Source organism: Pipistrellus kuhlii, unplaced genomic scaffold (assembly GCF_014108245.1).
Source record: "Pipistrellus kuhlii isolate mPipKuh1 unplaced genomic scaffold, mPipKuh1.p scaffold_m20_p_22, whole genome shotgun sequence".
Lineage (NCBI taxonomy): Eukaryota > Metazoa > Chordata > Mammalia > Chiroptera > Vespertilionidae > Pipistrellus > Pipistrellus kuhlii.
Window position 1 is genome coordinate 952,126 of NW_023425521.1, and position 15,860 is coordinate 967,985.

Genomic DNA, 15,860 nt, shown 5'->3' on the forward strand with positions numbered 1-15,860 from the left:
CCCAGGGCTCTGCCGTCAGAGCTTGGGCCGAGGGACCTGCCAGAGGCTCGAACTCCAGGCCTTTCCCAGCTCAGGAAGCTCAGGAATGAAGAGACACACAGGAGAGTGAGCAGGCCGGAAGTCTGGGCGGAGAGGAATTCTGAAATGGTTGTGTTGGTGGTGAAATCATGAACTCCTCCATCCGTACAACCTCTCCAGCTCGTAGTTGCTAAGTCTGGATTGGGAATCTGGAAACAAACGATCTGTAACTGTGACTAAGGTGTGGCCAAAGGACGGTGCCAAGGTATAAGCTCTGGGTAACTGAGACCGAAATCTGAGGGCTGTTCCCAGTTACCTATTGGCTGTGCAACCAGCCACCCACATCCCAGCGGCTTCGAGCAGTAACTTATTGTTAGTGATTCTTTTTTTTCTTTCTTTTTTTTTTTTTTTAATACATTTTATTGATTTTTTACAGAGAGGAAGGGAGAGGGATAGAGAGCTAGAAACGTCGATGAGAGAGAAACATCGACCAGCTGCCTCTTGCACACCCCCCACCGGGGATGTGCCCGCAACCAATGTACATGCCCTTAACAGGTCTCGAACCTGGGACCTTCCAGTCCACAGACCGACGCTCTACCACTGAGCCAAACCGGTTTCGGCATTTTTATTTTTATTTAAAAATTTTTTTTAAATGATTCTTGGGGTTGGCTGGGCAGTCACTCTACATTTAGTTGGAGGGTCAGCTGAGCTGAAGGACCTGAGATGCCCTCACCCACTGGCTGAGGAGCCTCGCCTGGGACGGAGTGGTCCCTCATTGTTCAGTGGTCTCAGACTGAAAGGTCCGGGTTCGATTCCGGTCAAGGGCATGTACCTTGGTTGCGGGCACATTCCCAGTGGGGGGTGTGCAGGAGGCAGCTGATCGATGTTTCTCTCTCATTGATGTTTCTAACTCTCTATCCCTCTCCCTTCCTCTCTGTAAAAAAAAATCAACAAAATATATTTAAAAAAATGTTTTTATTGATTTTGAGAGAGAGAGGAAAGTAGAGGGAGAGATAGAAACATCAATAATGAGAGAGAATCTTAGCTCGGCTGCCTCCCACACACCCCCAACTGGGGATCAAGCCCACAACCAAGGCATGTGCCCTGACCGGGAATGGAGCCGGAGATCTCTTGTTTTATGAGTCAGTGCTCAACCACTGAGCCACACCGGCTGGGTGGAACGTAAACATTATTTCTGCCACCTTCTCTGGTTTCCAGAGAAATCACAAGCCCAGCCCAGATTCCCGATAAAAGGCCACTCACTCCTCTTCTCAGGAACTTCGTGGGGAAGGGCCTGGGTGTGGACGCACGGAGGGCTGACTCATGGGGATCCTCCTTGCTATTGGTTACCAGGGAGATCTGAAGAGGGAGTTTATGCTTCAATCGCAAGGAAGCCGCTCTTGTTCCCTCAGCCCGGCCGTGGGGTGCAGGCCGTGGAAAGGGCGGCCGCAGCCTGCGATCGGAAGTGTCCCCTCTGCCGGCCCCGGGTGCAAGCGAGGGCCACAGAGCTCGGGCCCAGGCAGCCACAGAAACACAGGGGACTGCAGGTGTCAGAAGATGCACCCCCCCCCCCCCCCCCCCCCCCCCCCCCCCCCCCCGGTTCCACGCAGGACTGAGCTCAGGCCGCTGCTGGAATGCAGCACACGTGCGCCCTGCTTCGCGCAGGCTCCTCCCAGCAGCGGGCAGGACTTCCTCATGGCTTGTCAATCACTTTAGTTGCTCATGACCCAGGTTTTAAAGAAATGGGAAGGATCCACGTGGAGCACAAAGGTTGTTTTCCTGGATTTTTAATTCACGTCCAGAAGCAGGCTCAGCCATGTGCGTGTCGGAAGGACACTGTCTTCCTACGGGTCAGGGTCCGAGTCTGAAAGCCGCCGATGGCGTGGGTGCTGGGGTGGGAGGACTGCGGGACACCCACGAAGAAGCATGTGCTAACCTGGGGACCTAGTCAGTCACAGAGCATCGAGGAGGAGCGCGGCCGCTCTGGGACTCGGGCAGTTCCCTTCCGCTGAGAGGCCGGGAACAAAGGGGGCCCTGAACAATGCGGCTTCCTCTGAGCGCTCAGTGCCCTCGCTGGAGTCCTCAGACGGAGCCACACAGGGCGGATCCGGAGCGGGAAGGCCTCGGGACAGAACGCATGGCTTCCCGCGGGCTCCGGTGGCAGCCCTGACCTCACCACCTGACCCTGGATCCCATGATCACTTGTTTACTGACAGTCTCTGCCACCGGGACAAGTGCTCCTTGAGGGCAGGACTCTCTCCTGTCCCCAGTGGCTAGACCAGTGCCCTGCACGTGGGCCGGAGGAAGCTGAGGAATGGACGGGGAGGGGGAGGAAGAGAGGGAGGAAGAGGCGCCTCCTCTGAACAGCCATATTTCACAGTCCCTGCTTTTCACTGTGTGTACTTTAAAAGCTGTCTCCATCTGCGCTTATTTTTCTTCAAACCGGTTCAGAACCCAATTATGATTTTTTTTTAATACTGGTTTTTCTTTTCTTTCTTTTTTTAAAGGTTTGTATAAACATTAATTTTTAGAGAGTGAGGAAGGGAGGGGGAGAGAAATATTGATGTGGGAGTGAATGAGGGACCATTCCTCTCTGTAAAAAAATTTTTAAAAATGTATTTTAAAAAATGTTGTCAGCGAAGGAAGAAGGAAGAATTAAGCAAAGAAACACAAACACGAAGGATATGGCTACTTTTTTTTTTTTTTTTTTTTTACTTTGAACATTAGCATTAAGTTGGTTACCGTACACATCCAAAGGCCCAGCATCTCGGAAATATGAAGTGGCACACCTTGTACCAGAGTCTCACAAGAATAAAATAGACAATGCTACATCAAGTGGTTAAAATACACAAAAAGTAGTTTTAACAGTCTATAAATTTTATATACTTAAAATCATGATTGAGTTGAAATAAAAAAGTGCAATTGCTAAGAAAAATAATATTGGTGTAGTTAACACAAGCGGGGGAGGCGGGGGGGGGGTCAGTACATCGAGGGATCGGACAGGATGCTGGGAAGAGATGGCTCCGGGAGCTACGCGGGGTCGGAGACTCAGGAGGAGAGGTGACCCCCTCCCTGCGGCCCCCTGGGGCCGGCCAGCTCTCCCCTCCCCAGTGTCTTTCCCGCCTCCCGCGGCCCCATCTGCCTCCGTCACATCCCCCACCGAAGGACTCTCCTAACCCTCTCTGCAGCATGAGAAGTACCTGCCCTGCACGCGTCAGCGTGGCCTCCCATCGCCTCCTGGCAGAGGTAGGAGGGGGCGCCGCCCCCTCTGGACTGGACACAAGCACCCCGGCCGGCCACGTGGTCTTCGTCCTCACGACCTCGCAGGCAGAGTGGGACCAAGCAGCTTCTGTCTTGTCAAACTCCTTTGGACAAATGTTCAACATTCAACAATAAGCTCTGTAAACCTAACACTAAACAATTTCTGGCAAGCAAACTGGATTTTCTTTTCTCTAAGAAGTGAGGAAAAGTGCAAGTGATTTCAGGACTGTGGGGGGGGGGGGAAACACAAATAAAACAAACGCGTTACACCTGGGGCCACCTGTTACTAAACCCATCACAGCTTCGGCTTCGGCTTTCCTGTCAAGTGTTGGAGTTACGAGCGGACAGCTCTACCGGTGGGGGGAGACAGCTCTGCTGAGGAAGGCCACAGCAGGTGCAAACGCCTCCTGGCCCTGCAGGGAAAATCGCCACGGTCCTGTGTTCCCCCCGAGCTGGTTCCCGACCTGCCTACGGGGCAGAGGCTGCTGCAGGGAGCCGAGGAGGGTTCGGAGCCCTAAGACACACACCGAATTCTCGCTGGAGGGGTGGCTGCTGCAGGGACCTCCCTGGCTCTGGGGCTTGCTCCCTGGTGTAACAGACATCCACTTGGAACAGAGCAGGTGAGAAGTATTTCCTCATGCAGAGTTCCCTCCGCCGCTCCTGTCCTCCTCAGAGAGGTGGTCCTGCACAGGTGGTGGGGTCTGGAAGGAGGAGGGTCGTCTCCCTGGCTTTCAGTCTTGGGCGCCGTTATTTTAAAAACTGAATTAAGATGCCTGGCCCCCAAGGACCTCTGACCCGTACCTCAACCTTTGTTTGCATCGCGAGGGCGGAGCCACTGCTGGACGCAGTGATAAGGGACAATGTCTTAAAAACCAAGGTCTATAAATAAGCACCGAGTCAAGAGAGGACATTCCCGGGAGAGTGGAAAGCAGGCCCTTTCTTTAGGCGGCTTAGAATAAATAAGCTAAAGTACTTTGCTGCCCCCTTGTGGACAAAGCCAATACTCCTGATGAAAGAATCATACAGTTCCTCTCAATACACACACATTTGAAGGACTCACCTGGCTTTCAGAGACGATATATATATATCTCCTTGGGGATGCAATTTCATAAGTAAACAGCAAAATTATGCCTCGTAGGTTTTTTTTTTACTTTTGAAAAACCTAACGAGTTGAATAATTAAGCACAGATATTTCCGGGAGGGTTAGAGATTCTATGACTATTTCCCACCAACTTGCAAATGCAATTAGAACGGGCCTTTGCCCTCTGCAGGACTGGAGTGGGCATCTCTGTCCTTCTGATCACATGGGCCCCTTCACCTGTGAAACACAGCTAGGGAGGAAGCCGGCTCCTTCGGGGGAGCTGGATATTAGCTGGATTCTTCGGCACATCTGACACAGAGACAGGCTCTTTGATCAAAACCAGCAATGCAAGCATCGGATTTCCTTCTGCCGTGAAGCAAAACTCAGCTCCTTCCCCTCCGTGCCCCATCCCATTCCCCCCACTCGCCCAAATCGTTTTAAAGTAATCTGCAAAGCCCCAATCTCACTAGAGAAACCTCCGCTGTGGACAAGGGACCGGGTGCTGGGAAGCGGAGGGGACAGGGCCCAGGCCCAGGGCCTCCTCACCGACGACGGGGAACGAGCCACCACGGCCTCAGGATGGGGCCCTTGCACGTGGGAACCCAGTGGCTCCCCGCTGGCCCGCCTGCGACTCGGAAGAGAAAAGCCGCACGTGTCAAAGTGGTTAGTCAGGGAGCCAGCTGCCACCAAAGAGGCCGATTTCTAGGCCAATAACGGGGCTGTCAAGGCAAATTAAAGCGAAAAGAATTGAAAACAGTAAGGAGCCCATGTTACCCATTTCTGCAGAAGGTGACCTCTTGCACTTTGCCAACTAGCCACCCCTTCCCCAACGGCCAGTGAAGACTTCCAGTGGAACTCACTCATTATCAAACACAGACCAGTGCTCACCGCTGCGCACCGTCCCACCAAAACATGCCGCTGGCCGGACGAAAGGACTCCGTTTACTAGCAGCTGCCTTCGAGTCCCACTCCATGTGGTTATCGGTCTGGAGAACCTGAGCATGAGTATCGTTAACTCGCAGGAAAGAGGCATGACACTTGAAAAGGAAAGATCTTGACTAAGGCCCAACTACTCAACTTCCTAGCTTTCATTCCCTTAAAAAGCACCCCACTCGCTCCCATTTCCTCATTCTAAGGAGTTTTCGGTTTTGGGGAGAACTGAAAGGGAGCGAGGGCCCTGCGGGCAGCATAGACTTCCGTTCTGACGGAAAGATCGGCCAATGGCTCACATGTTTTACCGATAAGGTGCTCACATCACACGGAGAACACACTGCAACCCCCTGCATTATATCCTTCATATATTATCTGCCAACCATACTTAACAAATTAATTAGATGCGAACAAACAGAAGAGAAAGCAACTGGGAGTATTTGAGGAGGATGAGGGGCAGAGACAAAAATCAACCAAGGGCTTAGGATAAACCCAGCGAGCACCCTTAAATGATGCGATTGAAAGACAAGGATGTTTGTGGAGGAGGGAGGGTACACTGGAACAGGGCATCACAACAGCAGCACTCAGGATCCCTTAGCAACAGGAGGAAGGCAGGAAGACCAGGACAAGGAGAGGATGTCCCAAAGAGATACTCAACGACCTTTCGTTTTAAAAGAACATCTGGTTTCTGGTGAAAGCAAAGGATGAGAGAGACAACGGATAAAATGTTTCATCGTTAGAGATGTGATATGTGGACAAGTAAGATACAAATAAAAGTTAAAAATGCAATCTAAACGTGACACGGGGGAACCCAACAAATACGTTCAAAATCCTCGCCCAAGGTTTCAGCTGGGCATTCGTAGAGCCAAACCAACTGGAATCGGGTGGATTTCGATACTCCTGGAGAGTGAAGTAGTCAGAGGTAGAATTTAAACCAGGAAAGAATGTCCCAGGATGCTGGCTTTTTGAAGGCACTCAGGAACTGAGAGAGCATCAGATAAGAGACGTGTGTATTCATGCATCTGCCATATAGAAAGAATTCCAGAAACGCTGCAACAATACATGTATCACCGGGGAACACACAGGGTAACAAGGTAGAAATCCACTTGGTAAGTAGTTCCTTAAAATAGTATAGTGTCTACTTAGGGAATAAGAAAGGAAAGTTTGCTTCCTGAATAGGCAACTCTGCAAAGTAGTTTGGACTTCAGTGAAGAATTTGATAAAAGGTACATCATCTAGTTCTTGACTCAAATGTACTGAACCTCAAGCTTCCAAGTTGGGGCAACCAAGGAGTCTGATTTTCTTTTGAATCTTGCAAAACCTATCCTCTAAGACAAAAAGGTCTCATCGTAAAGTCTATAAAAAGTCTCGGGTGTATAAAAGTACAGAAGTAGGAAAGTGGCGATACTGATGGCGACTCATGGCTTCCATAGAAAGTGTAGGAGGATCTCTGGTTTGCTTGATCGAGGTAGTGTCCAGGCTTGGAAGGCCATTGGTACCTAGGATGAATGCTACCGCTGACAGAAGCAGGGTAGGTAGGCGCTGTTATTGCATAATAATGCCACTATCTCTAATGGCCAATGACCCCTCATTCCTAAAAAAAAAAATAAAAATGACCTTTTGGGAAATTTCTAATCTTGGCTTAGGCAAAGGAAAATGAAAACCCAATATTTTCTTGCTCAATTTTACAGTCTGAAGAGTTCCAAGGGAGTTTATTTTTTTAATGGTACATAGCTGATAAAATTCTCCAATGTAACCTAACCCTTTTCATTAAATACTTCCCATATAGTCTAGAAGAGCATCCAAACGTTCATCATGTGGACCAACAATGGAATAATAAAAGCTGTCTCTTCTATACAGTAGCTCAAGCAGAAAGGTTTCTCCAACTTTAGTTTTCTTTTCTTTTCTTTTCTTTCTTTTTTTCTTACAAAACCCCACCACCACCTGCGTTTCACTCACGAAAATCGGCAAGATGGGGTAACTGTACATACATCTACAGTGTTTATATTTCTGCTTGATCTCAACATTTAAAACTGCCAGTGAAATAAAAGTCAAAACTAACCACATATATCCACTCACCAAACATAAAAACTGAAAAACGTCCAAGAAGTAGAACATTCAAAGCTCACAAGCATCTCTTCAGAGTCGTTTGCCTCCAGCGAGCACACTAAGGACAATCAAATGGTAAGGAACGCCTAACCGCAGCGAAGAGGTGGTTCCAGCACACGTAGCTTTAAGAGGATGGTAATGCCCGTGCTCCGTCATCAATAGAGAGCAGCTGGTGGAAGTGGTAGACTAGAAAAGCATATGTAACCAGAAAGTTTTAAGTGGTGACCTCCCTGCTCGCTACAAATAAAAATCAAATCACAAATACATGTGGAAATGAAGCCACATAACTTTCAACTGTTCATCTTAAATCCTCCATTCAAACTAAAAAAATGTAACTTGGCATGAGCAGACCTGACTTCATATGAGAAAGCAGCAAGCAGCCTTTCCATAAGGCGAAGAAAGCTTATATTTGAATGATAAATCCATGAGGAAAGAATAGAAAATGGGAAAGAAAAAAAACAAACAAAAACAGTGTCAATTCAAGAAAGTTCTTGGGACTTTTCCTCAAGTAAGTCTTGACCCTAGCAATGGTACAAGGCTTTCAGGACAATAAAATTAACTAAGCACTGAAAAACAGCCTCCATTTGGTATCTGTGTAATGCTGAGATGTGGCCGCTGTCACCTTTAAGAAACGGATTTCGGTACAGAGAACGGCTGGGAACTCAAACTCCTCCACAGTTTTTCCCCCCATAAACAGAGAGCGAGGAGGAGTAAGTTTTTTAACAAGCTCAGGTGCTGGACTGCGTGTAGGGAGCACACGCCACGTGCTGCAGCTTTTATCCGGTGAAGGACCCAGTCACGCCACCAGCCCTGAGTCTGAGTCTCCAGCGCGTCCAACCCGATGTGCATGTATGTTTAAGGCTCAGTCCTGCAGCTCTCCTATTCAGAAGCTTTCAAGTTGTGACTATTCTTAATGCGTTTCATGACTCATGTAATATGCCACTGATGAAGAATCGTTATACTTTGGGCCATTTTCCTGATATTCCTGATGTATTGTGTGAGGGTGCCGATTTTAAAAATTTGCTTCTGTTAAGGGTTGTGGTGATTATTTGCTTAACACCGGCTTTCCTATGTAGCAGACACTTTCTTATGGCTATATTCACTCGAATAGAGAAATCAAAGACCACTACCTGAATTTTCCAGTGTATAGTTAGAGTACACCTCTGACACTTCAATGGTCTCAAGTATGGAGTTCAGAGTTGCTGCCCTTTGCCATATGTTTATTTAGAACAAAATAAGGTGTAGCTAATGAACCAAGCTGCAGCTTTACGTCTTCAGTAAGGAGTGATTTGAGCATCACGGGCTTGGCGTGAGATAACGGTCTCAGGAAGGTGCGGACCCACAGCTTCCCCAGGGTCCCCGGAGGCTGAGGGAGTGACAGGGGGCGGCCACCGAGGACGGAACAGTCAAGCTGGGAGTTAACTGTCCTTCTCCGGTGTTCACGGGACGCACACACATCTTTAAAGTAGCATTCTTTAGAAATTAGATCCAAAAGTGTGTTTTGAGATACTTTTCTGCCTCGTTCCAAAATTCGTCTATGCTCGTTATAGAAGACGAAGGCAACCACCACAATGGGAAAAATGTCGACAGATGAAACCAAAAAGCGAGTGGAGAATGCAGTATTTTTAAAACAGGGACTCAACTTCAATGGAAAAAATACAACCTTCCCCTCTCAGACCTCATCAGCCAGAAAGGTGCTTAAAGTATGTCTGCCGATTTACTACTGAGAATAAATAAAAGCCGGGTTCCGACTCGGGCAGTGATTCACCAGCCGGAGGAAAAGAAAAACGAAGACGTTTCAAGATGAACAAAACCCAGAGCACTCCCTCCGGCAGCACCCGGACTGAACCTGGCCCGAGAGCATCCGCTGCCTCCGCGCACAGACCACACACACACTCAGGAAGCGCTCTGTGTTTTTAGATAAACAGACACATTTTTTAAAATAAAAAGAGGGAGAGAGAGAGAGAAAGGCAGGAGACCCAGCTTTGGAACTCAGTTCTCAGAGGTGAAAAGGGACAGAAGTTTAGCTGCGTTCAACCTGGAGAATGGGATCCGTTAAGTCCACTGATAGCCCTTGTGTGCAGCCTCGCCTGAGGCGAGCTGCTGTTGGTTGTGCTCTTGCAAAGCTCTCCGACTGAGAAAAGCAGCTGCCTCCCCTCACCCGCACGCGGCCTCACAGGCTGCAGCGCACCTTCGGGGACAGGCCCCGGTGGTCTGTGCAGGACAGAGACCGGGCAAACCCAGCGCTGTGTCCACCCGCGTTCCTCGGCCCCTGCACCGCCATGCCGTGATGTTGGTGTGCTGTCCTGTCTTTTCCTAACGATTCCAGAAAAAGAAACGACCTCAAAATGAGAAATGCACCTCAAGCCTTCGTGCCGTCATTCCCCGGAGGCTGAACAAGAAGGTTCCACGGGAAGTGAGAAGCCGGCGTGCCTGGGAGGAGACCACCCACCGCCGCCTCCTCCGGGCCGCGAGCAGCTTCCTCGGCTTTCAGAACAGGCCACTCCGGTGACTTCCCGTCCATTAACGCACCAGCAGAACCGCATGGAGCAGGAGGGCAGAGCATGGCGGGGGCCCGGAGACACAGCGTGAGGCAGAGGCTGGAAACTGCCCAGGTCTGACCCACGCTCCGAAAGCCAAGCCTCATTCCCGCAGGGACGTGGCCTGGAGGCCCTGGGACACAGCTGGTCTCTGAAGCACCTTTCAGTTGTACGGATGTGAGGATAGTAACTTTGAGCTCTAGAAGTTATATGCATCTTTAAGAATCACATTTTGATGATTATAAATTTTTTTTTCTATTTTACAACATAGGTCCAGCGACACTGAAAAAATTACACCGCTTATTGAAATACATTTCATTTTAGAAACAGACTACTAAAGAAGTCTATACAAAAACTCTAAAATAATTTCTGTAGTAAAATAAAGTGTTAGGAGAGCTACACGAAGGAGAAAATTCCCATCTCTCTCTATAATGCTCGATATGCTGTGAAAACGTGGCCAGCTCCTCTGCAGCCAGCACCGAAAGCTGAAAAGAATTCATTACGATACACAGTGATACAATTAATGCTCTGGATTAATCTCACAGTCTTCCCGATTAGGACAAAGGACACCAGGCCTGGCCCCTCTTTGAGGAGAAGTCCGGATATAAAAGCAAGCATACCTCATCAGCTGATATGAAATTATAAAATTCCACAGTCTGAGTGTTTGGATTTATAAAAGTCACCAGAAAATGCAAGCACGTCGGGCTTTAGTTTGGTGGTTCCCCTGGTTTGGACGACGGTCCCTCCGTGACTCCAGGTGTCCGTGTTCATGCCCTTGATGTGCGGGTTCACCCTGCTCCCCAGCTCCGTGTGGGCACACAGCGCGGAGCGCATCCCGGAGACGGAGCGCACCCTGGAGACGGAGCGCACCCCGGAGATGAACACCCAGGAGACGGAGCGCACCCCAGAGACGGAGCGCACCCCGGAGATGGACACCCCGGAGACGGAGCGCACCCCGGAGATGAACACCCCGGAGGCGGAGCGCACCCCGGAGACAAACAGCCGGAGGCGGTTAGTGGTGCGGGGCCGCGCCGTTCTTGTCGGCCAGGTGCCGCAGGAAGGTGTCCTCGCCCTGGCCCGGGCCGCGGTGGTTCAGGGGCTCGCTCTTGAAGAGCGCGGGGGGCGGGGGCAGGTGCGGGACGGGCGGGATGGGCAGGTGGTGCGGGTGGTGGGGGTGCGGGTGCAGGTGCAGGTGGGAGAAGGGGTGCGGGACGGGCCGCGGGGGCAGCGTGCCGGCGGGGTTCATGGTGAGGGCGGGGGCCGGGGCGGCGGGCGAGGTCACCGCGGAGGGCGCGGGGGCGGCAGGGGCGGCCGGCAGGGGCACCTGCGCCGGCGGCACGGTCACGGGGCTGGTGACCCGGAAGCACTTCTCCTTGTGCGCCTTGAGCATGTTGGAGAAGCGGAAGCGCTGGCCGCACACGTCGCACGGGTAGGGCTTCTCGCCGGTGTGAGTCCTGCGGTGCCGCTTCATGTTGGGGCGGCTGGTGAAGCTCTTGCCACAGATTTCACAGATGAAGGGCTTCTCTCCTGAGGTGCAGACACAGAGCACGGTTAGCTCCTCGGCGGTGACTGCTCGCTGTTCCTCAGACCAGGAAAGGAGATCACCACTCCTCTCCCAGAGGCATATTCTATTCTAACAGGACCCGGGCCTCCCCGAGTGGGGACTTCTCAGGAAGAGCAGCACTGCACCTCTGCGACGGCCCCCATCACGCCGGCCTCTGGCACATCTGAAGGGCATGCAGCAATCCTGCTGCCAGCCTGCTAAGTGACCCGGATTTTATAATAAAAGTCTCCCCACCATTTTGGAATGCCCATGGGTATGTGGAGAGTGGAGGATGGATGTCTTCCTGAAAAGGACCGAGTTTTGGTAAAGCAAACCCAATCAAACTTTTAAGAGTACTGAGAGATGCCCTAATTGGTTTGCTCAGTGGATAGAGCATCAGTCTGTGGACTGAAGGGTCCCAGGTTTGATTCCGGTCAAGGGCATGTACCTCGGTTGCGGGCACATCCCCAGTAGGGAGTGTGCAGGAGGCAGCTGGTCGATGTTTCTAACTCTCTCTCCCTCTCCCTTCCTCTCTGTAAAAAACCAATAAAGATATTTAAAATAAAAAAAGAATACTGAGAGGGTATTCTACTTAGAGCAGTCAGTATCTTCCAGCTTTTAAAGGTCCAGAACCCTTTCCTTAGAAGAAATACACACAAAACAAGTTTTGTACTGTTTCAGGAGACCTCCTGCCCCAAGGGAAGAACCCATTTTCTTGAAGGAACCTTAAGTTAAAAGGCACTAACAGGTAATCCTTTCAAAAACAGAGTTATGGAAGCCTAATCACTCAGCATTATAAATCTGCATTTTCCTTTGGCATGAACACTGGTGGCTTATGGTTTGAAATACACAGCCTCCCGGGTGATCACCGACGAGAGCCGGCGACTGAGTGGACCTTCCCCGGCAGCCGCACCCCTTACCAGTGTGCGTCTTCATGTGCTCGTCGAAGTACTGCTTCATGTTGAAGTCCTTGCCGCACCACTGGCACATGAACTGCTTGTGGCCGATGTGGATGCTCATGTGCGAGCGCAGCTGGTACTTGTACTGGAACCGCTCGTCACAGTTCTGCACGGGAACGGAGACGTCTGAGCCGCACAGCAGCTCTCCCCGCCTGAGCCCCCCTGCCCGCTCCGGAGGCTTCCTCTTCCTCCTCACACAGACCCTGCTTTTGTCAGCTTGTTCGCTCTGCTCTAATTCTGCAGCTGAGTTATTAATAAAAGGGAAATTTCTCATATAATGGAAAAATAACTCATGTGTCAGTCCAAAACTTAATGTGTTTAAAAAGACATTCCTCATCCTGGCTGGCGTCAGAGCAAAGTGGTCAGAGCAGCCACAGTGCACCAGAGGGTCTTGTGTTTGATTCCGGGTCAAGGGCACGAACTTCAGTTGCGGGTTCGGTCCTTGGCCTTGATTGGGGCGTGTGTGGGAGGCAACCAATCCATGTCTCTCTCACATTGATGTATCTCTCTCTCTCTCTCTCTCTTGCTCCCCCTCTATCCTACCATCCTACTCTCTCTAAAAAGCAATGGAAGGATTGGGTAAGGATTAACAAAAACAAAAAAAAGACATTTCTCTGCCTAGCAGTGAGGTAACCCGATGCTCAGAGCACGTCTGGAGGCTCTGTGGCTTCGCAGCCCGATGCCCACACTTCGGAACCCCCTTGCTGCCGCCCACACCGACGAAAGCTTCTCCAGCCCCTAGGCCTGCCTGCGCCTGGCTGTGGCCTTCCTTACCTCACATCTGAAGGGCTTCCTTACCTCACATCTGAAGGGCTTCTCTCCAGAATGCTGCAAGGAGTGCACCTTGAGTGACATGCTGCGTTTGAACGATTTCCCACAGGTTTCACATGTAAAAGGCATGTCTTTCGTGTGCGCTGCAACACAGAATGCACTTACACTCAAAAGACGTTCACCCAAAAGCTCAAAGTGAAATAGGCAGGTGTCCCACTGTGAGGCCACCACCCACCTCAATTCCCCTCACGCTAACATGTGGGGCTCTAACAGCGATGCCCGGAGAGGAAACAGACAGCGACGCCTGAGAAACCTGGTGCGGAAGATGGACCGTCCCATTTGGTGATGCTCGCTGACATGTTGCATTTAGTTTCAACAAGTCAAAGTGACTAAAGAAAGGCACTGCCTTGGATCCTGCCCCGTACAGAGCACACAACTCGCCAAAGAACAAGGGGAATTACAGGTGAGAGAGAAAAGAGGCTGACAGACTTACCAACCATGTGTTTCCTCACATGGGCCATGGTGTAGAATTTCTTCTCGCAGATTTCACAGGAGAATTTCTTTTCTGCATATCCATGGACGATCTTGATATGTTCGTGAAGGGACCAGAGTTTCTTGAATGATTTGTTACAGGAAACACACTGAGCAGGAAAACAGAAATAACCTTACTTACAGGGAGGGGCGTGCAGAAAGCCAGACCTGCCTGCTGGCAGATGACGGGGTGTGCTGGTCCTGGCACAAGCCAGAATCCAAACACAGGCTGTTCTCCAGGCAGTCCCCATCCGACACCAAATCTGTGTGTTCTATTTTCCAAGAAGCATCATTCAGAGACACTTGGGGAGTATGAAGACAATGGCGAAAAATAAGACAAGAAGAAATGGAAAGTCCCACTAATATAGAATTGACTGATTTTATCAAGTTTGTGTTGTACCTACAAAAAGAACCTGCAAGCTTCTAGAAAATATATCACCAAAAGTGGCTGCCTCCTACACGTGGGTCACTAATAGGTGTTTACCAGAAAATACAAACTAATTTAAAATGAATGTAAATAAAAGAAGAAAAAACAAAATACATGTTAATGATTATAGAGCTGCAGAAGTATAACAATGTTTTTGTACCTTAGAGAATGTATTTGGAATTTTCGTTAACACAAATGACTGAGATTTTGTTATATTTTTCCAAATCTAATTTGTTCTATTAAACATTTCCTCTGGCAGAATAAGCTCTAACTGGTTAGTGTCATTCTCCCTTTCCCCTATAGCCAGATGTCTCATACAAGCACCTCGGCAGCGGTTTTCAGTGGGTGTGCCACAAGAGTTTTTAAAGCATGCAACACCTGACTATTTGTCAAATAAAAAATTACAACAGCCAACACAATAGCCATCTGGTGTGAATGAATAACAATTATGCCTATATTTTTGTTAGATTGGCAAAAAGTTTATTTGTTGGTGTGCTGCAGAACTTTAGTAATTAGTTTATGTGTGCCATGAGATGAAAAAGGTTGAAAATCGCTGACCTGCTGAGACCGGTTTGGCTCAGTGGCTAGAGCATTGGCCTGTGGACTGAAAGGTCCCGGGTTCGATTCCGGTCAAGAGCATGTACCTTAGTTGTGGGCACATCCCCAGTGGCGGGTGGTGCAAGAGGCAGTTGATCGATGATTCTCTCTCATCGATGTTTCTAACTCTCTATCCCTCTCTCTTCCTCTCTGTAAAAAAAATCAATAAAATATATATAAAAAAAAAGAAAATCGCTGACCTATAGGAAACACATGCTACACTGCTTAGCTCCTTGTGTCATAGACGATCAGGCATAAAGTGTATGAAAATAAAGTGCTCTGGTTAAATCAAAACAATACTAGAAAGTTTAGGTGACCATCAGACTCTGAGATGCTTAAGGAAACAACATGGAATTTTCTGTAAATAAAGATCTCTTAACATCACTGTCACTTCAGAAAACAAAGACTCTGAGAAGGGTTAAAAAGATAAGCCGTTGCCCTAACCAGTTTGGCTCAGTGGATGGAGCCTGCAGACTGATGGGTCTCAGGTTCGATTCCCTTCAAGGGCATGTACCTTGGTTGCGGGCACATCCCCAATGGGGGGTGTGCAGGAGGCAGCTGGTCGATGTTTTCCTCTCATCGATGTTTCAAACTCTCTATCCCCCCCTTCCTCTCTGTAAAGAATCAATAAAATATATTTTAAAAAAGAAAAAGATAAGCCACTGACAAAAATGGCTTGAGAAAAGGACAGACAACTCCTGTAAACATTTTGTAGGACAGGTTTTAATTTTTACTTGTTACTAGGTTGTCATGGTTACTAGGATCCACACTTTAGAACAAAGCAGGGTTCCTGAGGAATGTAAAGCGTTCACTTAGCAGCACCCAAAAACCTACACGCATGCTTAATCATGGTGAGAATTAGTGAGGAGAGTCACAACAAAGATTAACCAAATATTTTCTTTTCTGTAACTTAATAAATAAATTTAAGTTTAAAAAACTATGTAAGGTCTTCAAGTTCAAGATACACCTTTTCAGCAACGAACCACACAGACCTAGTTAGACCCCTAGGGTGCAGCACCACTTCGCTCCGTGGCCTGAACCTGCAGCAATTCATCCCCCCGCCACGACTCAGCTCTCTTTCCTTTACCCAGCAT

General features: G+C 49.2%; 1 protein-coding gene across 4 annotated transcripts in view; it reads right to left on the reverse strand.

Annotated features, from left to right (window-relative positions):
• Positions 1-10,854: 10,854 nt before the first annotated feature.
• ZNF652 (zinc finger protein 652) overlaps positions 10,855-15,860 on the reverse strand; it is a 31,030-nt gene continuing 26,024 nt past the window's right edge. For 3 of the 4 annotated variants that reach the window (XM_036450832.2, XM_045586074.1, XM_036450833.2), the window contains exons 3-6: positions 13,705-13,852; positions 13,239-13,354; positions 12,402-12,546; positions 10,866-11,465 (exon numbers count right to left, since the gene is read on the reverse strand). In XM_036450832.2, the coding sequence (XP_036306725.1) occupies positions 10,951-11,465; positions 12,402-12,546; positions 13,239-13,354; positions 13,705-13,852 (924 nt within the window). In that variant the 3' untranslated portion in view covers positions 10,866-10,950. Of the gene's footprint in view, positions 11,466-12,401; positions 12,547-13,238; positions 13,355-13,704; positions 13,853-15,860 lie in introns of all 4 variants that reach the window. The other variant, XM_045586075.1, reaches the window with a different exon arrangement.